Source organism: Caenorhabditis briggsae, assembly GCF_000004555.2.
Source record: "Caenorhabditis briggsae complete genome, chrIV, whole genome shotgun sequence".
NCBI classification, from domain to species: Eukaryota; Metazoa; Nematoda; class Chromadorea; order Rhabditida; family Rhabditidae; genus Caenorhabditis; species Caenorhabditis briggsae.
Window position 1 is genome coordinate 3,200,556 of NC_013487.2, and position 18,466 is coordinate 3,219,021.

Genomic DNA, 18,466 nt, shown 5'->3' on the forward strand with positions numbered 1-18,466 from the left:
CTGTTCAAGCCGTTGATAGAATTAGGATCTTTTGATTATGTTAAAAAAAGAGTTTGGCTGTTTTCATCAAGTTTGACCATAGATATGCCCTATTACATGTCAAAATTTTGATTTTTCAAAGTTTCAATTTTAAGATATATTACGGCATTCGAATAATTGACTTTCTATGTTGCAGAATAATATTTTAAACACTTTAAACCAACTATATGCATGTAAAAATCACAAAAAGAAGTATGGCCATAGTCATAAATTTTTCGGTTTTTTCAAAAAATCAATAATCCAATCAATGGGAAAAAAACCAAAAAAAATTTTTTCCAAAAGATCAATAAATTGTCTATGTATTGCTTTTAAATCTAAGCAAACGAACAAAAACAGACAAAGTTATGATTTTTTTGAAAAGATAGCCATTTTTTTGGTACGTTTTGGGCCATAACTCCCCAAAAAAATTTTTTATCAACTATTCCTTTTGGATTCTAAAATAACTTTTTACGCTCTTTCCAATCATCTAGGTCTCAATTTTTTTCAAGGGTAACACTTGGGAGTCATTCCATGTAAGTAAAAAGTATAATTTTAAAAAAAGTATAAAAAAGTATAATAAGTATAAGTAAAAAAAAAAGTATAATAAGTATAAGTATAAGTAAGTTTGAATCTTATAAACCCCACCTTAAACATCTCTTTAATTCTATTCATTCCAATTATATTTTTTTGAACCCTATAAGCTCTCTGTCATGACCCCTTACCAGACAATCCCTCACGATAATCGGCTACAATGAGCATAATAGGAAGTGGATCGACAGCCGGATACATTGAATAGAATATGGTGACTAAGAAACTGGCCGGTTCGAAATCCAAATGAATCAACGGAGCAGTGAATATGAGTCCAATTGGGATGAATAGGAACGTTATTGGAATGAACGCCTGAAAAGAAATTTTGTTTTTTAAAAACGGAAGTAGCCTGAACAATTCGGAGTTTTCAGCAGTTTTACTTAGAATGAGAACATTTGCTGGATTAAAGAAACAATGAAAAAACCTTGTGATATCCGGAGTTTCCATGTTTCAGGAGTTTTGAGAAACCAATTTTTTAGTGCTTCAATAGTATGATGAAAATGGAATGGTTTTCTTCTCACCAATAATGAGCGAACTTCTCTTTAAAATAGTTTTTTTTCTATTATAGATTAAACTTTGATTGACAATCATACATTTTTAGTGTTTCACATTTTTGTAATGAATGAAACTCTTTTGTTTTATCTAATAAGTGACCAAATTTCGTTATGAAATGCAATATTTAGGGGGCCCAAATAAAATTCATTTTGAAAAGGTATAAATTATAAATCATATATTGTTTTGTGTCATAGAAAACCGATCAATTTGTATATCAATGTGCAAATGATCATTAACAAACCTTGGAAAATTGATGAATTTTGAAAAAAAATTCCGAAAAGATGGACATTATCCAATTGGTCGACATTAATAAGCTTCGAAGTTTTTTTCGGTTTCGAAAAGTGCTCAAACATTTAAGAAGAATTTTTTAAATTTAACTTATTAGTCGTTTTGGAAAATTTGTTAACTCCTTCGAGGAGTTCATCTTGTGGGCCAAATATTGGAGTTACGCGGCCACATGTTCCGGCTGCCGAACGAAAGATACGGTAGCCACATGCAAAAATTCCTACTCTTGCTCTCCACTTTTAATGAACTTCGACTTTTTATCGGTTTCTTAAAGTACTCAAAAACGGACATGGTTTTTTTTACTTTAATTGCTCTGACTATCACACTAAAACTCATTTCAAAACTAATCAAGATTTATCACATACCTGAGCAACCAACGCCTTGAACAATTGCGACTGTAGTTTGTAGGTGTACTCGGATTCTCCGTGCTGGGGAAGGGCTCGAACGAGTTTGTAGCTTTTTACACCGAATATCACCACTGTCCAAAATGTTGTGCTCTGCAATTTTTGTGGTGATAATATAATTGATTTTGAATAAAATTTGGGTGAAAGTAAAATGTTGAGAAACAGTTTTGATTTTGACTAATTAAAGATGATTGGGTATGGAAAGTTTGACTTCGTTTACCTAGGTTTCTATAAGAGATATAAAATGTAATCAACTGATAAAATATTTATCATAATATCAGCAACATTTTATCAGTTGACCACATTCCATTATCTTTCATAGGAAACAAAAGAAATAGGGTCAAAGTTAGGGCGCCCCTCTATTAGCTGTGATGAAGTTCTACAAGACAAACCAGGAAAACCCAATCAATAAGTTCCAAATTTTCATTCTTTAGTTTTAGAAAAGTAATAAAACAGGAATATTTTTGAAAAAAAAACCAAAAAAACTTACCAATATAAAACCAAAGAGAAAAAATCCAATCAACTGTTTATAATCTAATTGCGGAATTCCATTCTCATCAGGAGGATAGAATAGACATCCAACATAGGTGATATCGGTCACATTGATACCGTAGTTGGAGAATACGGTATCACTGAAAGCTTAAATATAATTTCTAGCAGTGTGATAGAAGCACTAATCAAAAATAAACCATAGATGTGATAAACTTGAGAAAGTAATTTTCGATTATTTATTTTTTGATTTTTCACACATTCCGATAAATTCAAGTGTTCAATTTTTTGATTTGTTGGGGAAATACGGTACCACTGACATTTTAAATTGAGTTCATGTTATATTAAATGAAAATGAACTACCCAATAAAGGAACAAGTTTGAAAAAGAAATTATTCAAAAAATTCCAGATTCTCAAATAATTTGAATGTTTCTGTGAATTACTTAGGAGAACATTTACCTTATATATTCCGACATTTTGTCATTTGGAACCAGAAAAATCCAATCTTGAATTATCCAAACTGCTCCAGTAATGGATGGAACCAGAAACCAGATGATTAGCCATTTTCCACGAAAATACGAAATTCTGCCTTTTCTGAAAAAAAAACGATTTTCAAGATTTGAAACTAAAAGTTTCCATAAAATTTCAACTTGTCATAAATAATGAATTTGAAATATAATGTTTTATGTTTTCAAAATTTCCTGAATTAAATTTCTAATACGAATGAAGCGTTTTTGAAACTTTGGATTGTTGGGAACTGGTCTTTTTTGGTTCTTTTTTAAATCCACTATTTACATGAACACTTGATTTTTTCGAAAACTTTCAGAGTTTCCCATTTCCTTCCCAAGTTATTTGAAAAAAATTTCGAAAAAATCCATGTTTCAAATCATTCATTTCCATGGATAGTTTTACTTTCCGTGTTTTTCTTTACCTCTCCATAGCAAAATATCGGAAAACAAACTGAATACTGATTGTCGTTATTGAAATGGCAAAACAACCACAAAGAAGAGCTGGAAAATATATCTATTGCACTTTTTTAGGATCTTCTAAATCTTCACTTACTTGTCAATAAGTAAGCAAATTTCGGAGCAAACTTCAAATGTCGGAGCTCCATCATCATAAACATTGCTGAGCCGTGACTGTGGATGTACTGAAACATAATAAAAAAGATATATTGACAGAACAAGTTTGGATTGATTTTTGAAATGTTTTGGAAACATAAAAAAATTGGAGTTTTCGATTCTGGTATTTGCCAAAATTTTCCCAAAATTCGGACAAATTAAAAGTTTCAAAAAATATTCGTGCACTTTTCAAACATCCATCAATCCATATTGAAATAGTCTTTTATGAACTTTGGAATTCAAACAAAAAACTGATTTTTTCTCAAAGTTTTCAAAAGTTTTCTGTTTCATCATTTTCATGAAAATATGAAATTTCGAATTTTATCCATTGGCACTGCAATTGAAAGTTTCAACTTTGAGCCCATTTATCTCGATTTCTGTGAAAGATATCAAAAAGTGGTCATTAAAATGTTACTGATAACATGATAAAAATTTTATCAGTTGACCACTTTTTGATAACTTTCACAGAAAATGAGATAAATGAGCTCAAAGTTAAAAGTTATGGATCTTTCGTCTGCTTACCGGCTCCACAATAATATCCAAAATTGAAAAGAAGATCGAGAAACAGCAAAAATAGACCAGCAAATATTTATAGCTTCCCATTTTCTTCGGTGACTTGTTTAGAATCAAAAAGATCAAAACAAAATTACAGACGAGTGACACCAAGAAGGAAATCAATTGGATACTGTACTTGATTTTTCCAAACAGCATTTTTTAAAAATTTTTCAGATGTTATTGAGGGAGGATTGAGTAAAAAGAGAATAGTCAGAATAATATCACAAGATACTGAATTGTAGTGTGTGAAAAATATAATGATTTGGTCTCTTGAGGCAGATGAGCAATGGGAAATGTAGATTAATCAAAAAATGTTTTGTTCAGATGAGCCTAGACTTCCGCTCATGTGGTTTGGGTTATAATAAGTGGGTGTTGATAATCTGTATTTATGAATAAAAGGACTTTGAAAATTGAAAGGATGGGATTAGCTAGAGTGGATTAGGATGTGCAAAAAAAAGGGTTCAAAAGACAAAAAATAATGATCACTCATTTTTTGGAATGATTTTTTGAACTATGTAGCCATGTAGAAATATGTAGCCGGTCAAAAAAGAAAGGATAAAAAGAGGGACCCTAACTTTAACCTATGTTTTTCGTTTCCTGTAAAAGATATCAAAAAGTTGTCAACTGATAAAATGTTTATCAAAATATCAAAAACATTCTATTTGTTGACCACTTTTTGATATCTTTCACAGGAATCGAGATAAAATTGTTTGAAGTGCCCTTCTATTGGAGATAAGCGGTATTGCGGACAGTTGGGATTTTTTTTAATTGGGATGGATTCAAAGAATATGACTTTCATGAAACAGAGAAAAACGATGCCGAAAATTTTGCTCCATTAATTCGAAGAGATCTCCTTTAAAGCAATTAATTTCTGAAATGTTCTAAACGATCTAACATTCACTGTTCCAATGTCATTTTTTATTTGGTGGTACTTGCAAGATGAGCAATTTGAAAGAAACTTTTTTTTCAAAGTGTTTGTCTCTCAGAACGCTAAATTGATTTCCGAATTTTCTGAAATCCATGTAGATTCCCATAAAAGCAAAGAAAAAATTCAACAAAAAATCCTTCATTGAGAAAAACGGCATCGAAAAGTCAAAGTGGGAACCGGTGGCCTTGCGGCCAGGTGTGGGTTTTCTAGGCCAACTGCCGTTAAAAGCGCGCGAAATTCGAATTTTTATTGATTTTTAGTGTTTCCTTTTTCGAAATTCGAATTTTATTGATTTTTAGTGTTTTCTCTGATGTTTTTTGAAGATTTCAAAATGTTTTTGTTAATTTCCTCCCAGGTGTATGGAAAAACCTGACAAAAATCAGAGAAAACACTGAAAATCAATAAAAACTCGAATTTCGCGCGCTTTTACCGGCAGTTGGCCTAGAAAACTCACACCTGGCCGCTAGGCCACCGGTTCCCACTTTGACTTTTCGATGCCGTTTTTCTCAATGAAGGATTTTTTTTTGAATTTTTTCTTTGCTTTTATGGGAATGTACATCGATTTCTGCACAAAAGCAATAACATTTTTCACCGCACACCACCTTTAAATATCACAAAATGTTCAAGTGTTCAATGATTTGAATTTTATGAAAAAAATACAACTAAGTTTAGAATCTCATCATTTCACTGTGATCCAATTTACAAAGTGATCATGAATAGTTGAATAGTGATAGTTACCATACTTGTGACGGGCCGGGCCGGACCGGGCCGGGCTTTTTCCCGAATTTCGGAGGCCCGGCCCGGCCCGGCGGGCCTGTCATTCCACAAGTTTTGAAAATTTTAAAAAACACATAAGGGGGACCCTTATGTGATTTTTTTCGATCAAAAAATTTTTTTCGAGTTTTTAAAAATATTTTTTGATCAAACAGACAAACAATCCAAAAACACAAAAAATAATGGAGAAAATTGTATTGAGAGCTCAAAATTTGAAAAAAAACCGGAATTTTACAAGTATGATTGTTACAATAAAACTAACCACATAAGTAAGCTGAAAATCCAATGTGAATTCAAGCAATCTTCCTTATATACAAAATGCTAGACTTGGTGCTAGCGTCAGGCTGTCCAGTTTGGATTTTTAAATAAGAGTTAGGCGGTCGCCAAAACTGAAAAGCGAAAAGCCCCAGGCTTTTCGCACGACGACTGCGCACGCACCCAGTTGCGCCATGCGGACCACTACAGATGGCCGGTCATACATATACAATCTGACAGCATCTCCGTAAAAATGGCATGCAAATTTTTTTAATGTTTTGAAACATTCATATTCTTGAAGATTTTAGCCGGAATTCGAGTATTCAAAACATGTAGGATAGTCATTGCTCAAGCTTTCTGTTTTATCAAAATTTTATTCTCATTTCTTATGAAAGTAATATACCGTAAACACTCTAATAGAACGCCGCCCGGACCATCCACTTTGAGCCTAAATATCTCACTTCTTTTGAAAAATATCAAAAAGTTGTCAACAAAAAAAATTTTTATCATGATGTCAGCAACATTTTTTTAGTTAACCACTTTTTGATATCTCTTACAGGAAATGAGATAGATGTGTTCAAATTTGACGATTCGGGTGACGTTGTATCAGAGTGTTTACGGTAATCATAAACAAATTTTATAAACGATGAAATATTGAAAGTAGGAAGAACGGAATGTTTTTAAAACTTGGAGAAACAGTAAAAAAGGTTTTCGCAACTCCCAAAAGTATCACTGTCGGAAAAAAACTGGCACCTGAGAATTTGAAAACGGCCTTTTTTTTTTACTAACGACGTATATATTTTTTTCGAAATAAAATCCCTGGAAAGGTGCGATTTCCGAGTTCCCGACTCAAACAAACAAAGTTTTGGCAATTTTTGAAATCTTCTGTTTTATGACGTAGAGAAAAAAAGTTTGTTAATAATATTTCCACTTCACTAGCGAAACGTTCGACTACTGTATTCACGACTTTCAATTATTATTTATCTCTGTCAATGATGATAGCAGTTATATGAAAACAATGATTAATCATAGAAGTTTCCAAAAATTTAAAAAAATTTGATTTCAGGCCACATCCATTGTTGCGTCCACAGAAACCACTGATGCCACTTGATTTTTGGAAGTTCGAGGATTACAAATTGCTGAAAAAATGTTTCAGTTTCAGTTCAAATTACGGATATGATCGTGAACTAAATCCTAACTTTGAAATGAAAAAAAACTCACAAAAGAAGGAATTTCTGAAATCATCGATGAATAAAATAATTGGAATCGGGTCGACTGCTGGGTAGAGGGAGTAGAATAAAGTCACAATTATACTCCATTTTTCAATATTCAAATGAAATAATGGAGCAGAAAAAAGAATTCCGATTGGGAAGAATAGAAATGTCATTGGGATTATGGTCTGGAAAAATAATTTTTTAAAAGATTACTGTTCGGAAGTAAAGCTCTAGGAGATCGACCGCAGTCGGCCGCTTTAGGACCGCCGGTTCAGATACTATGATGTCTACAATATAAAATTTGAGAAACAGAAAACAGTTGATGTTTCAAGTTGTTTTTAAAACCTAATCCGATGCGTCTAAAACTTGTTACCATTAGATCTTTGGGTCCTACCTGAGCGACCAACGCTTTATACAATTGCATCTGAAGTCTCTTTGTATAATTTGACTCTCCGTGAGACATCAAGCGTTGAATTTTCATATAACTCTTGTATCCAAAAATGAGAATTGTGATGAATGGAATTATCTGGAAATTTGCGAATTTAAAGGAGGCCACATGAAAATTTTCAAAAGTCTAGTTTTTTGATATATGACACCGTACAGTCAGAAAATAACAAGGGACACCAAACCATAACTCCCTGTTACTGTACAAGCGAAAACGCGACCGTTTTCCAAGTGGCGCCCACTCCTCGTTTCATAATCGTTTTAGCGGCAGCAGCCGACAAGTCCTGTGTGGTGTAGAGGTGAGCGCGCTTGTCTATCAGTCGTGCATCGCGGGTTCGACTTCCAGATGTCCGTTTTCATTTTTTTTTCTGTTTTCATGCGGCGACATCCTAGAATGGCCGAATAACTAGAAAAAGTCGGGAATAGTTGTCTAACATTGAAGAAATTTAGTGTATACTAAAAAGAATAAATGCTCGTCAAGTAGCACGCATTGGGTCGCAATCGCGCGATTTTCCGTCAGAATACATTATCTCGCCCCGAGGAAACCCCGTAGACTTTCGTGTCTGGCCTCCTTTAACGAATCTCTTACAGCACTTACACAATAAAGCATAGTTGCAAAAGGCCGGGCCGGTAGACGAATTTTCTCGGCCCGGCCCGGGGCCGGCCCGCCTACCACAGTTGAAAAAATTCCAATGAAAATTTGGGTAATTTTTTTTTTGAAATAAAATGAAAAAAAGGTACATTATTAACCAAAATTACAAAGAAAGTATGCAATAAAGTTCGGCTCTTTTCTAGTTTAGAAGTCCCAAAAAAGAATAGAGGTCCGAAAAAAAATTAGAGGTCCCAAAATAAAATAGAGGTCTCAAATAAAATTAGAGGTCCCAAAAAAGTTTAGTGGTCCCAAGAAAAAATAGTGGTCCAAAACTTAAAAATGCACAGATACCGGAATAATGTACTAAAATTTGAATTGTGTAAGAATTTAAAGTTTTGAGGTCTTATAGCAAAATAATTGTTGATGATATATTTTATACTTCTAATAGGCTTAGGAATGCATATTTTCTGACAATTATCTAAGCCTGAGAGACAGCATAATCACGGAGTGATTACTGTATTGTCCAAATTTTCCTCATATGTAAATTGGGCTCATCGGCAAGATGCGAGAGAATTGGAGCTAAAATTGTTAGGAGTAGTCATGTCATCCTATAAGACCCTAAAACTCAAACTACTCGCACAGTTCAAATACTAGTACATTATTCCAACATCTGCGCGTTTTTCGTATTTTGGACCTCTATTTTTTCTTGGGACCTCTAAACTTTTTTTGGGACCTCTAAATTTTTTTGGGACCTCTATTTTATTTTGGGACCTCTAATTTTTTTCGGACCTCTAAATTTTTTTGGGACCTCTAAATTAGAAAAGAGCCTAAAGTTCTGTATAAAAACAACAATACTTTTGATAACATTTGGAAACAGTAAAAATCATACTTGTAATCCGGGCCTTTGCCGGTCCTTCGCGGGCCCTGCCATAACTTCTTTCAGAATCAATGTTTTTGAACCAACTCAATCAGGTATGATAGAGCTCCACGAGTACTAAAAACGGTTTTATTTGGAATACTGTATCTTGTCTATGAACAGAGTTACAGAGCAAAAGGAGCAAAAAAAGCAGGCCCGCCCCGGGCCTGCCGGGCCCTACGAGAAAAGCCACTTTATGATCTGCAACTTTGTTCATAGATAAGATACAGTATTCCAAATAATACCGTTTTGTAGAACTCGTGGAGTTCTATCATATCTGATTTAGTTGGTTCGAAAATATAGATTCTGAAAGAAATTATGGCAGGGCTCGCGAAGGATCGGCAAAGGCCCGGATTACAAGTATGGTAAAAATAAGGTTAGATGGTTTTCGAATGTTTTTCTCGGTTTCAGAAAACCGATATAATGACATTTTTTGAAAATAAGGTATTAATTTTCAAAAAACTTTTTGAAACGATGAAGCCGAAATGTTAAATTAGACAAATTTCGATATTTTTTCTCGGTTTCAGAAAGCCGAATTTACACCATTTTTTAAAAAGGAGGTACTAATTTCGATGAACCTGTTTTCAAAAAATAATTATATTCAAGCCCTTCAAAGAAGAAGTGGTGCTTCACATCTCGAAAGCTCAATTATCTCGGTTCCTATGAGAGATATCAAAACGTAGTAAACTAAAAAACTTTGGTGATATTATGATAACCATTTTACCTGTTGACATATTTTTTATATCTCTCATAGGAACCAAGATAATTGAACTCACAGAGTATTCTTTTACGGTATTCAGAATAAAATACCGAATTTTTGAAAAATTCTCCGAAACTTTTTCGGTTTCACTAAATTTCATTAATTTCAATAAAACTGCTCTCAAATCTTACAAGAGTGAATGTACACAGCATTTATCTAACTCTCACCATCAAAACATTCAATCCAAGTGCTCCCAACGAATTCTGAATACTCCAATTGACGATTCCATTCTGATCAATTCTATAGAAATATGATCCAGTGTAAGTGATATAATTTGCATCCAACTCGTAATTTAATTTTATACTTTCTCTGCAAATTTTCAAACTTAAAAACAAAGTTTAACGCCCTATTAGTAATCCAAAAGAGATATTGAGGCAAATTGGCAGTTTTGAGAAACAGAAAATAATTATTTCCGATTGTTACCTCAAATAATCAGTAAAATCTGGATCGGGATACATTGAGAACCAACACAAGAATACCCAGGAGAATCCAGCAGAAATTGGAATTGTGAACCAGAAAATGAGACGTTTTCCGGCGAAAAATCGGAGACGACCTTCTCTGAAAGTTTTTCAAAGCTACATGGTTGCAATCGGCACTACTGTATAGAAATAGAAAAAAAATAGTCGTATATCTCATTTAGATGAATTCTGACGGAAAAGTGGTCAACTACAAAAATGAAGCTCTATTTTTGTTTAGTACACTCTGAAATTTTCAGGCAAATCGAAAAATTTTGGAGCACTTTTTAAGAAGATCAAATTTGACTACTTTCTCTAAAAAAGTGAAACTAATATTTTTCTGACGCTCTTCTTTTGTCAATATTTTGGAACTGTGAATTTTATAATCATCTTTTTCTAATAATTTCCTTTACCTCTGTAATGCAAGGTATCGAAAAATGAAATTTATCGCAATTGCATAGATTGTGACACCGAAACAACCGGCGAGAGAGGCTGAAAGTTATATATAAATCTGAAAATGATTTTTTTTTTCGAAATTTTTTTGCAGTTTCATAATGCCTTGGTATCCGTTTTTGACGATAGATGCATTTTTCATATTTTTTTCATATTTTCATTTCTTTGAAAGCAGAGAACGCTCATCGAACGAAAAAAATTATTGGAAATTGAAAAATCGATACACAATCAAGAACTTTTTGAAACACTAATTTTTCAGAAACTCACCAACGAAGAAAAATGCAATTTCCCGAGTCAACGCACTTTCTCTCAAATCCATAATCATTGAAAAACTGGCACCATGACTGTGGATGTACTAAATATCAATTTTTGGAAAATCTTTTTTGATGGCCGAGTTTTTCCTTTTTTCTAGGCTATCCCTTACCGGCTGAATGATCCAATCCAAAATTGCATAAATCATGGAAAATATGGAAAAATAGCACATCAAATGTCGATAATTGCCCATTTTCTTTGACGATTTAGTGACAACGAGATAGATTAAAATTGAATTTATGATTAGAGAAAACGAGACGGTGAGAAATTGAATTCCAGATTTTACGATGCCAAATATCATTTCGTTCTGAAAAATGGTTTTTTTTTGAGAAAAATAGGTAAAGTAGATATTCCAAGAAAAATGCAATAGTGAAACGGATTACTGCGAATTTGAGGGATTAATTTTTTTTCAAATGATTGTTTCGAAAAAAAAGTGATATCAGAAATCCATTTTTTTTCCCAAGATGGGGACGTATGATCTTTGAGAAATGTGGGAAAAAAAGGAATAAAATGTGATATGTGATTATATGAATCATTAGGTGAGAATTGAGGAAGGAAATGGAATTTAAAGTGCAAAAAATTTTTGAAGGAACTTGAGTTACTAAATGTTCTTTGGATTATAATAGCCGTTAAATTTGAGTCAATTCAAAAATCTTCTAGGGTCTTCAAGTATCTTCTTACATTCTCCAGAATGTTCTCTGATCTTCTAGGATCTTCTAGACTGTTCTGAAAGTTAACATTCAAAAATTTGAGAAAGTTTATCCCAACCCGAACCATAACCGCATCAAACTCGATATAATTGAGAAACCCAAAAAAAGGGAATGAAACCGAAAAAATATTTTTTAGAAGACTCTAGATGTCCATCAGTTTCTTTTATACTTTACAAGCTAGACATACAGAATTCCCATGTGCAGAATTGAAACATTAATTTTACATCTTGTTATTCAATTTGAAAATCAAACAACTGGTGATTATTGCTCAAGATGAAATTACCGAGTAATGGGCAAACCACAAATCAGAAGCTAGATTTAGTTAACTGTGCAGAAAGCTAAACAGTTCGAATATCTTCGAAAAACTCAAAATTTCGAATTTAACGCAAAATTACTGTTTCAGGAACTACATAAGTTTTGCAAATTTTTTTCGTTTTCGATAAACTTGTGTTTACACATTTCTCTTACTATCGTTAGCCATTTATATCTATCGGCAAAGGTCAGAATTTGACCAAACTTTACGGTTTGGCGTGTTTTTCTTCATCATTTTTTTTCGAAATCGTATGTCGACACCATAATATCAATGAGACACTGCACACACTGTTTCAAAGTTGTGTTTCAAAATCCTTGAGAATATATTTCGATCTGAACGTTTCAGATTATACTAAAAAAATGAGAGCTTCAGTTTTGTAATTGTCAATTTCTTCACCAAATTCCATTCTGATGAAATACGTCATCTGTATTTGAAACAGTACCGAAAATACCAAATTTAACACTGAAATGAGAATTGTGAAACCGCTATCTCGTTTTGTTGGATTTGTGCGGAAAAATTTGTGAATTGAAATGAAGCTCTATTTTTGGTGGGGGTATACTTAAGTTTTCAGACATTTCAAAAAATGCAAGAATACCTTTTCACGGCTTCAGAGTTAAATAAGTTCAACAAATAGATGAATCGACGAATGAAAAAGTTAGGGACCCTTCCTACGGTATTTTCAGATGAAAATTTTTCAAAATAGAACAAGAAATAGAAATTGTCAAGAATAAGGCTTCCATTCGGCCGGAAAATTTAGCCGACCGACCGACCACCGACCCCGCCGACCGACAGCCGACCGAACTGACCGATCGGTCGGCGCGCCGACCGTTTTTGTGCATTTGCGCGTCAACGTGTTTGCATACGCTGCATTGTATTTTACGACAAACTACTCACTAAAAGCCTCGTTTGTCGTAAAATAAAGTGCTTCGTACGCAAAAATTCGTGTTTTTATGCGCAAAGGCACGAAATCGGTCGGCGCGCCGACAGAATTTTTCGATTCGTATTGAAATCGATATAATTGAGAAACCCAAAAAAGGGAATGAAACCAAAAATTATTTTTTGTGAAGGTTCTAGATGTTCACTAGCTCCTTTTATATTTCACAAGCTAGACATACAGAATCCCCATGTGCAGAATTGAAACATTAATTTTACATCTTGTTATTCAATTTGATAATCAGACAACTGGTGATTATTGCTCAACATAAAATTAACCGAGTAATGAGCAAGCCACAGATCAAAGGCAAGAATTAAGTGTTTACTGAAATTCAGTTAACTGTGCAAAAAGCTTAAAAAACTCGAATTAAAATTCTTTGAAAACTTCAAAATTTGGAACATAACAAAATTATTGTTTCAGAAAGTAAACAAGTTGTGCAGTTCCCCTTTTTTTCCGGTGCACGTTCGGAATCTTCTCCTTACTAAAGGAATAGTTCTGTTTGTGTGTCCGTCCGTCCGGCGTTGTCCCTTGTATAACTTTTTTTTCTTACTGGACCACCCGAGCGCTTCAATTTCGTATATTAAAATGGTGAGATTACTGTACGATTACGGTAGCTACAGTAACCGAAAAATTCTAAAATTGCCGATACTGGACCAACTGAGCCCAGACTTTCGTCGAAGAACCCTTAGGACACCTAGAGTTAGCCTGTGAAATTTCAGAATTTTTTGTACAGAATGACCGTAGATACCGTACTGTGAAAGTTCATACTCTAGAAAATTCTAGAAGAATCAAGAAAGTTCCTAGAATGTTTCTGAACGGCATCTCGAAATCGGAACGCAATTTTGGCGGGAATTCGAAAAAAAAATATTTTGACCGGAATTGGAAAAAATATTTTGGCGCGACATCAAAAAATATTATGTTTTTCGTTGAAGAGCGGAGAAAAAGGACGCGCGAGATTAAAGGCGCACACACTTTCCAGGCGCCGCGGGTCTCGAAGCGATCATGCCCGAACGGGCATGAAACTCGAATTTCGAAATCATTCTACGTGTTTTAACGAGGTCGTGTGTGTTTTTTGTCGATTTTTTTGGATTTTTTTTTTGAATTTTTCTGTTGAATTCGTGTAGAAAACGGTCATTTTGGCTGTTTTCAATTGTCGTATTTATCTTCGTAGCTAAAAATTCAGGAATGGCGGAATCTGTCGATAAAGATGCTCTGAAGCAATTCGGTGAAGAAATTTTGGGCAAGATGGCAGAGATTGTGAAGGAAATCGGAGCTGAAAAGAAGAAAAAGGAGAGAGAGGCAGAGGATGAGAAGCCACCGAAAGTTTCGTCGAAAGGCATTCAGAAAAACTTGGATTTCAATTTCAAAATCCGAAATATTTTGACGAAGGCGACAGCCAACGGAGAGTTGGAGGAGGCAGTTAAGGAAGTTCAAGACTTACTGAAGGCAAGAAACGGAGAGCTGCTGCTTCTGGATTCCGATCCAAGTCTTCTGCAGACGAAGGATAAGTTAGACGCCTTGAAGGCCATCGCTGGAGTCGATTCTGAAAGCTCGACGACGCAATCTGACATGACTTCAATCCTTCTCCTCTCTAATCTTGCCGGCAATAACGGAAACAGAAGTGGAGGATTCCACGGAGAAAGCAAAAGACGTAGGGCAGAGCCGTACGCGCAGAGACAACCGTGGTTTCGACATGAGAGCACTTTCCGAGGCCAGGGAAGTGCTCGGCAATACGGAGGCCAGGGATTGGAGGCAGAGGTGGAAAAGGAGGAGTCAAGTGCTTCAAGTGCTCCCAGTATGGTCACTATGCCACAGAATGTGAACAAAGAAGGTATGAGTTTTCCGGACAGACTGTCAGCAGCTATTGATTTTTGGAAGAAAATCTGTGACGTAGAATGGATACTAAGTGTGATTGAAGATGGTTTTAAGATTCAATTAAACTCAAATGTAGTGCTACCAAAGCCTCAGGGCTTGAGACCGTCAGTGATACGGCACAAAGAATTTTTGGTTGCAGAAATTGAGAGGCTCGAGGCAGAGGGCGTTTTGACGCGATCGGACCACCAACCACGATGTGTGTCTCCGCTGCATGTTGTAGAGCAAGGTAAGAAAAAGAGAATGATTCTCGATTTGAGTGAGTTGAACGAGAGCCTCGTTCCTCCTCGGTTTAAGCTAGAAAACCTCAAGACTGCCTGGCCATTTTTAGAAGACGCGCACTATGCGGCCACATTTGATTTTAAATCAGGCTATCATCATATTAAAATACACGAAGAATCTCAAGATCTTTTGAGCTTTACGCTGACAAATCCCCCTACTGCTCCTTATTTTTCGTTTAGAGGTTTGCCGTTCGGGTTGTCGACAGCTCCTTGGCTGTTTACTAAAATCTTCAAAGTTTTAGTTCTAAAATGGCGGGCAGAGGGGATAAAAATCTTTCTATATCTGGATGATGGATTAATTGTGGGCAAGACGGAGAGAGAGGTCGCGAGGGCAGTGAGAAAGGTGAGAGAGGATTTGAACAGTGCCGGAGTGTGCGTGGCAGAAGAGAAATCGTTCTGGGTGCCAGACGCAAAGTTTACGTGGCTCGGTTATGAGTGCGACCTGGTCGCGAGAGAGGTTCGTGGAACCGAGAAGAGAATGGCCAAGTGGCAGGTTGCTCTTGAGGAGCTGAGGAGGAGCGCGGCTCCAACGGTCCTGGACCGTATGAAGTTTTTGGGATGCCTGGCATCATTTGAGCTTGTTGCAGGAGACGTTGGTGTTGGCAGAGCACGGTCGATCATGCAGACGGTTGGAGAGAGTCAGAGGAAGAAGAGTGAGCCGGCAACAGTGAAGAAGAAGAAAACTCCAGGTGAGGAGAGAGAAATTGAGTTTTGGAGAGAGCGAGGCACAGAATTATTGAAGAGAAGCATAGTGGAAATTGAGCCAGAATTTGATTTATTTTTGTACACTGATGCTTCGGCGCGAGGAATAGGAGCGGTGCTTAAGAATGAGAGAGATGATGTTTTGTGGAAAATGTCGGAATTAGGCGATAGCGACTTTGAAGGACAGTCTAGCGCTTGGAGAGAAGTGACGGCAGTGAAGAGAGCGGCAGAGGAGCTAGTTGGGAAGGTTAATGGAAATATACAAGTACTTGTGGACAGTCAGGCCGCTGTGAGTGTGTTGAGAAGAGGTTCTATGAAGCCAGAGTTGCATAAGTTAGCTGAAAAGGTGTGGGAAGACTTGAGTAGAGTAGGAGAAAGCCAATTTTTGTGGATTCCAAGAGAACAGAACGTGGACGCGGACGAAGCGAGCAGAAATTTTGATTTTGATGACTGGGGAGTGGCAGACAGAGTTTTCAGACAGGCGCAGAAGTTGTGGGGAGAGATAAAAGTTGATTGGTTCGCTGATGCGAATAACAGAAAGACAGAGGTATATTTTTCTAGATATCCCGAGTTCGGAACGTCTGGCGTCAACGTCTTCGACCACATCGAGAGGGCAGAGAGGATGGGATGTGCTTGGTGGGTGCCACCTCCAATGCTGATACCGCACTTGTTGAAAATTGGTAGAAAAAGAAGGCTGAGGGGCGTTTTAGTAGCTCCATTGTGGCGGAGTCACGCGTCATATCAGGCCCTTGTTGATCATTCGGGAAGATTCATTAGAGCTATTAAAGATTACATTATTTATCAGAAGAATGACAACATTTTTATTCCGGGTGAAGGCTCCAAACATTGTGAAGCCACAAATTCTAAATACTGTAGATCTGAGTTCATTTTAGCGCTAGTTGACTTCTCTCGATAGGCCCCAGGCTTTGTACATTTTTCTACCTTATTATTACCACGTTAAACCTAAATTTAATAAACATGTGACATAAAATTCCTTTTTCGTAGTGATGAAACAGAAAAACATATTCTCTTGTAACGTAGAGGAAAGAGAATATTATGTTTTTCGTTGAAGAGCGGAGAAAAAGGACGCGCGAGATTAAAGGCGCACACACTTTCCAGGCGCCGCGGGTCTCGAAGCGATCATGCCCGAACGGGCATGAAACTCGAATTTCGAAATCATTCTACGTGTTTTAACGAGTCACCCAGCCCACCCACCCGGGGAAAAGAGAAAAAGAGAAAAAGAGAGAAATGAGAGGGAAAAGAGATTAACTATAATTTTCAGAAGGAGCCAAAAGACAGTTCGTCGAGGAACTCAAGCAGAAGGCAGGAGAAGGGTTTGAACACCACATCGAGAGACTCAAGAGGATTCCGTTCGAAGCCAAAGCTACGTCCACGGCTGCCGCTTACAAGGCAGAGAACGACAAGAGAACGCTCGAAGGAAGACGTTCATTTTTCAACTACGAGCCAGGCAGCGATGCGGTCATCTTGATGTGCCGATGGAGACTTCGAACCAAAGGAAAGTGTCCATACGTATTTTCACACCTGGACGGTTCGAAGAAGCTCTCGAAACAAGCCATTTCGACGCTCTCGACGAAGATGCTGGCAGCGATCGGGAAGCCGGGAGCGACTCATCACTGACTTCAGCGGTGTCTCACTGATGTTCCAACAGCTCAAGGATGTCTACAGTCCCAGGCAGAGTTCGACGACGAGGACGACGAAGATTAATAATCCTGTAATATTTATAGGTCTAAATTGTTTTACTAGCTGTTTGTTGTGTTATACTAACTCCTCATAGATTATCATGTTCTATCAAATCTCAATTTTCGTTTGATCTCCCAAACATTTTCTCCCGATCTCCTATACCGTTTTCTCCCCGAATTCAAATTATTGATTTTATTGTAATATTTCTTGATTCCTTCCCGAGTGTGTGTGAGTTGCCACACTCGGTTGTATGTGTCTGTATCCTTTACACGACCTTATTATTACCACGTTAAACCCTTATTATTACCACGTAAACCTAAATTTAATAAACATGTGACATAAAATTCCTTTTTCGTAGTGATGAAACAGAAAAACATATTCTCTTGTAACGTAGAGGAAAGAGAATAATTTTTCAGGACATTCTAGGACTACCTAAAATACCTCTTTCACGCTCATCTTATTTGTATTCCTGCTGCTTATAACTCTTTTGAGTCTCATAGTTCTATAAGCTTTTCCGTTTTTTTGTTGTTAAAATTCAATTATTTAACTAATAAAAACAAGTACAAATTTGATTCTCCAATAACCCCTCAACCTTTTAGGATGAACCAGAAGTGAATACCAGTGGGAATTCGCGGCGTAGTCGCAAAATTTCAGCTGGTGTAAAACTATTTTTCCAGGGCTTCAAAGTTGGTCAATTTTAAAGGGGGACTCCGACCAAAAATTTTCACTGCCTTAAAATGTTTCAAAAAATATGTATTTTCCAAATATCATTGCGAAAAAATTCAAAAAGAATCCTAAATCCCCGAAAAACGGCGTTGAAAAAAATAGATTTTG

At 36.0% G+C, this 18,466-nt stretch overlaps 3 protein-coding genes across 3 annotated transcripts in view; 1 reads left to right on the forward strand and 2 right to left on the reverse strand.

Annotated features, from left to right (window-relative positions):
* Positions 1 to 4,172, reverse strand: part of Cbr-str-168 — a gene marked incomplete at both ends in the record, with an annotated part of 5,773 nt that extends 1,601 nt beyond the window's left edge. The window contains 7 exons of the mRNA XM_002632701.1: positions 741 to 918; positions 1,812 to 1,943; positions 2,341 to 2,482; positions 2,800 to 2,934; positions 3,272 to 3,350; positions 3,403 to 3,490; positions 3,984 to 4,172. Coding sequence (XP_002632747.1) covers positions 741 to 918; positions 1,812 to 1,943; positions 2,341 to 2,482; positions 2,800 to 2,934; positions 3,272 to 3,350; positions 3,403 to 3,490; positions 3,984 to 4,172 — 943 coding nt within the window. The remainder of the gene's footprint in view (positions 1 to 740; positions 919 to 1,811; positions 1,944 to 2,340; positions 2,483 to 2,799; positions 2,935 to 3,271; positions 3,351 to 3,402; positions 3,491 to 3,983) is intronic.
* Positions 4,173 to 7,035: 2,863 nt separating this feature from the next.
* Cbr-str-153 lies at positions 7,036 to 11,312 on the reverse strand (the record flags this gene model as incomplete). Its single annotated transcript, XM_002632702.2, has 8 exons — positions 7,036 to 7,112; positions 7,195 to 7,372; positions 7,582 to 7,713; positions 10,067 to 10,208; positions 10,323 to 10,457; positions 10,768 to 10,846; positions 11,075 to 11,162; positions 11,232 to 11,312. The coding sequence occupies 8 exons, from the start codon at positions 11,310 to 11,312 to the stop codon at positions 7,036 to 7,038; spliced, it is 912 nt and encodes a 303-aa protein (XP_002632748.2).
* A 2,949-nt stretch (positions 11,313 to 14,261) lies between these two features.
* Positions 14,262 to 17,569, forward strand: CBG11637 (the record flags this gene model as incomplete). Its single annotated transcript, XM_045244956.1, has 3 exons — positions 14,262 to 16,825; positions 16,973 to 17,019; positions 17,214 to 17,569. 3 exons carry the CDS (start codon positions 14,262 to 14,264, stop codon positions 17,567 to 17,569), a joined length of 2,967 nt encoding a protein of 988 aa, XP_045094611.1.
* Positions 17,570 to 18,466: the final 897 nt, after the last annotated feature.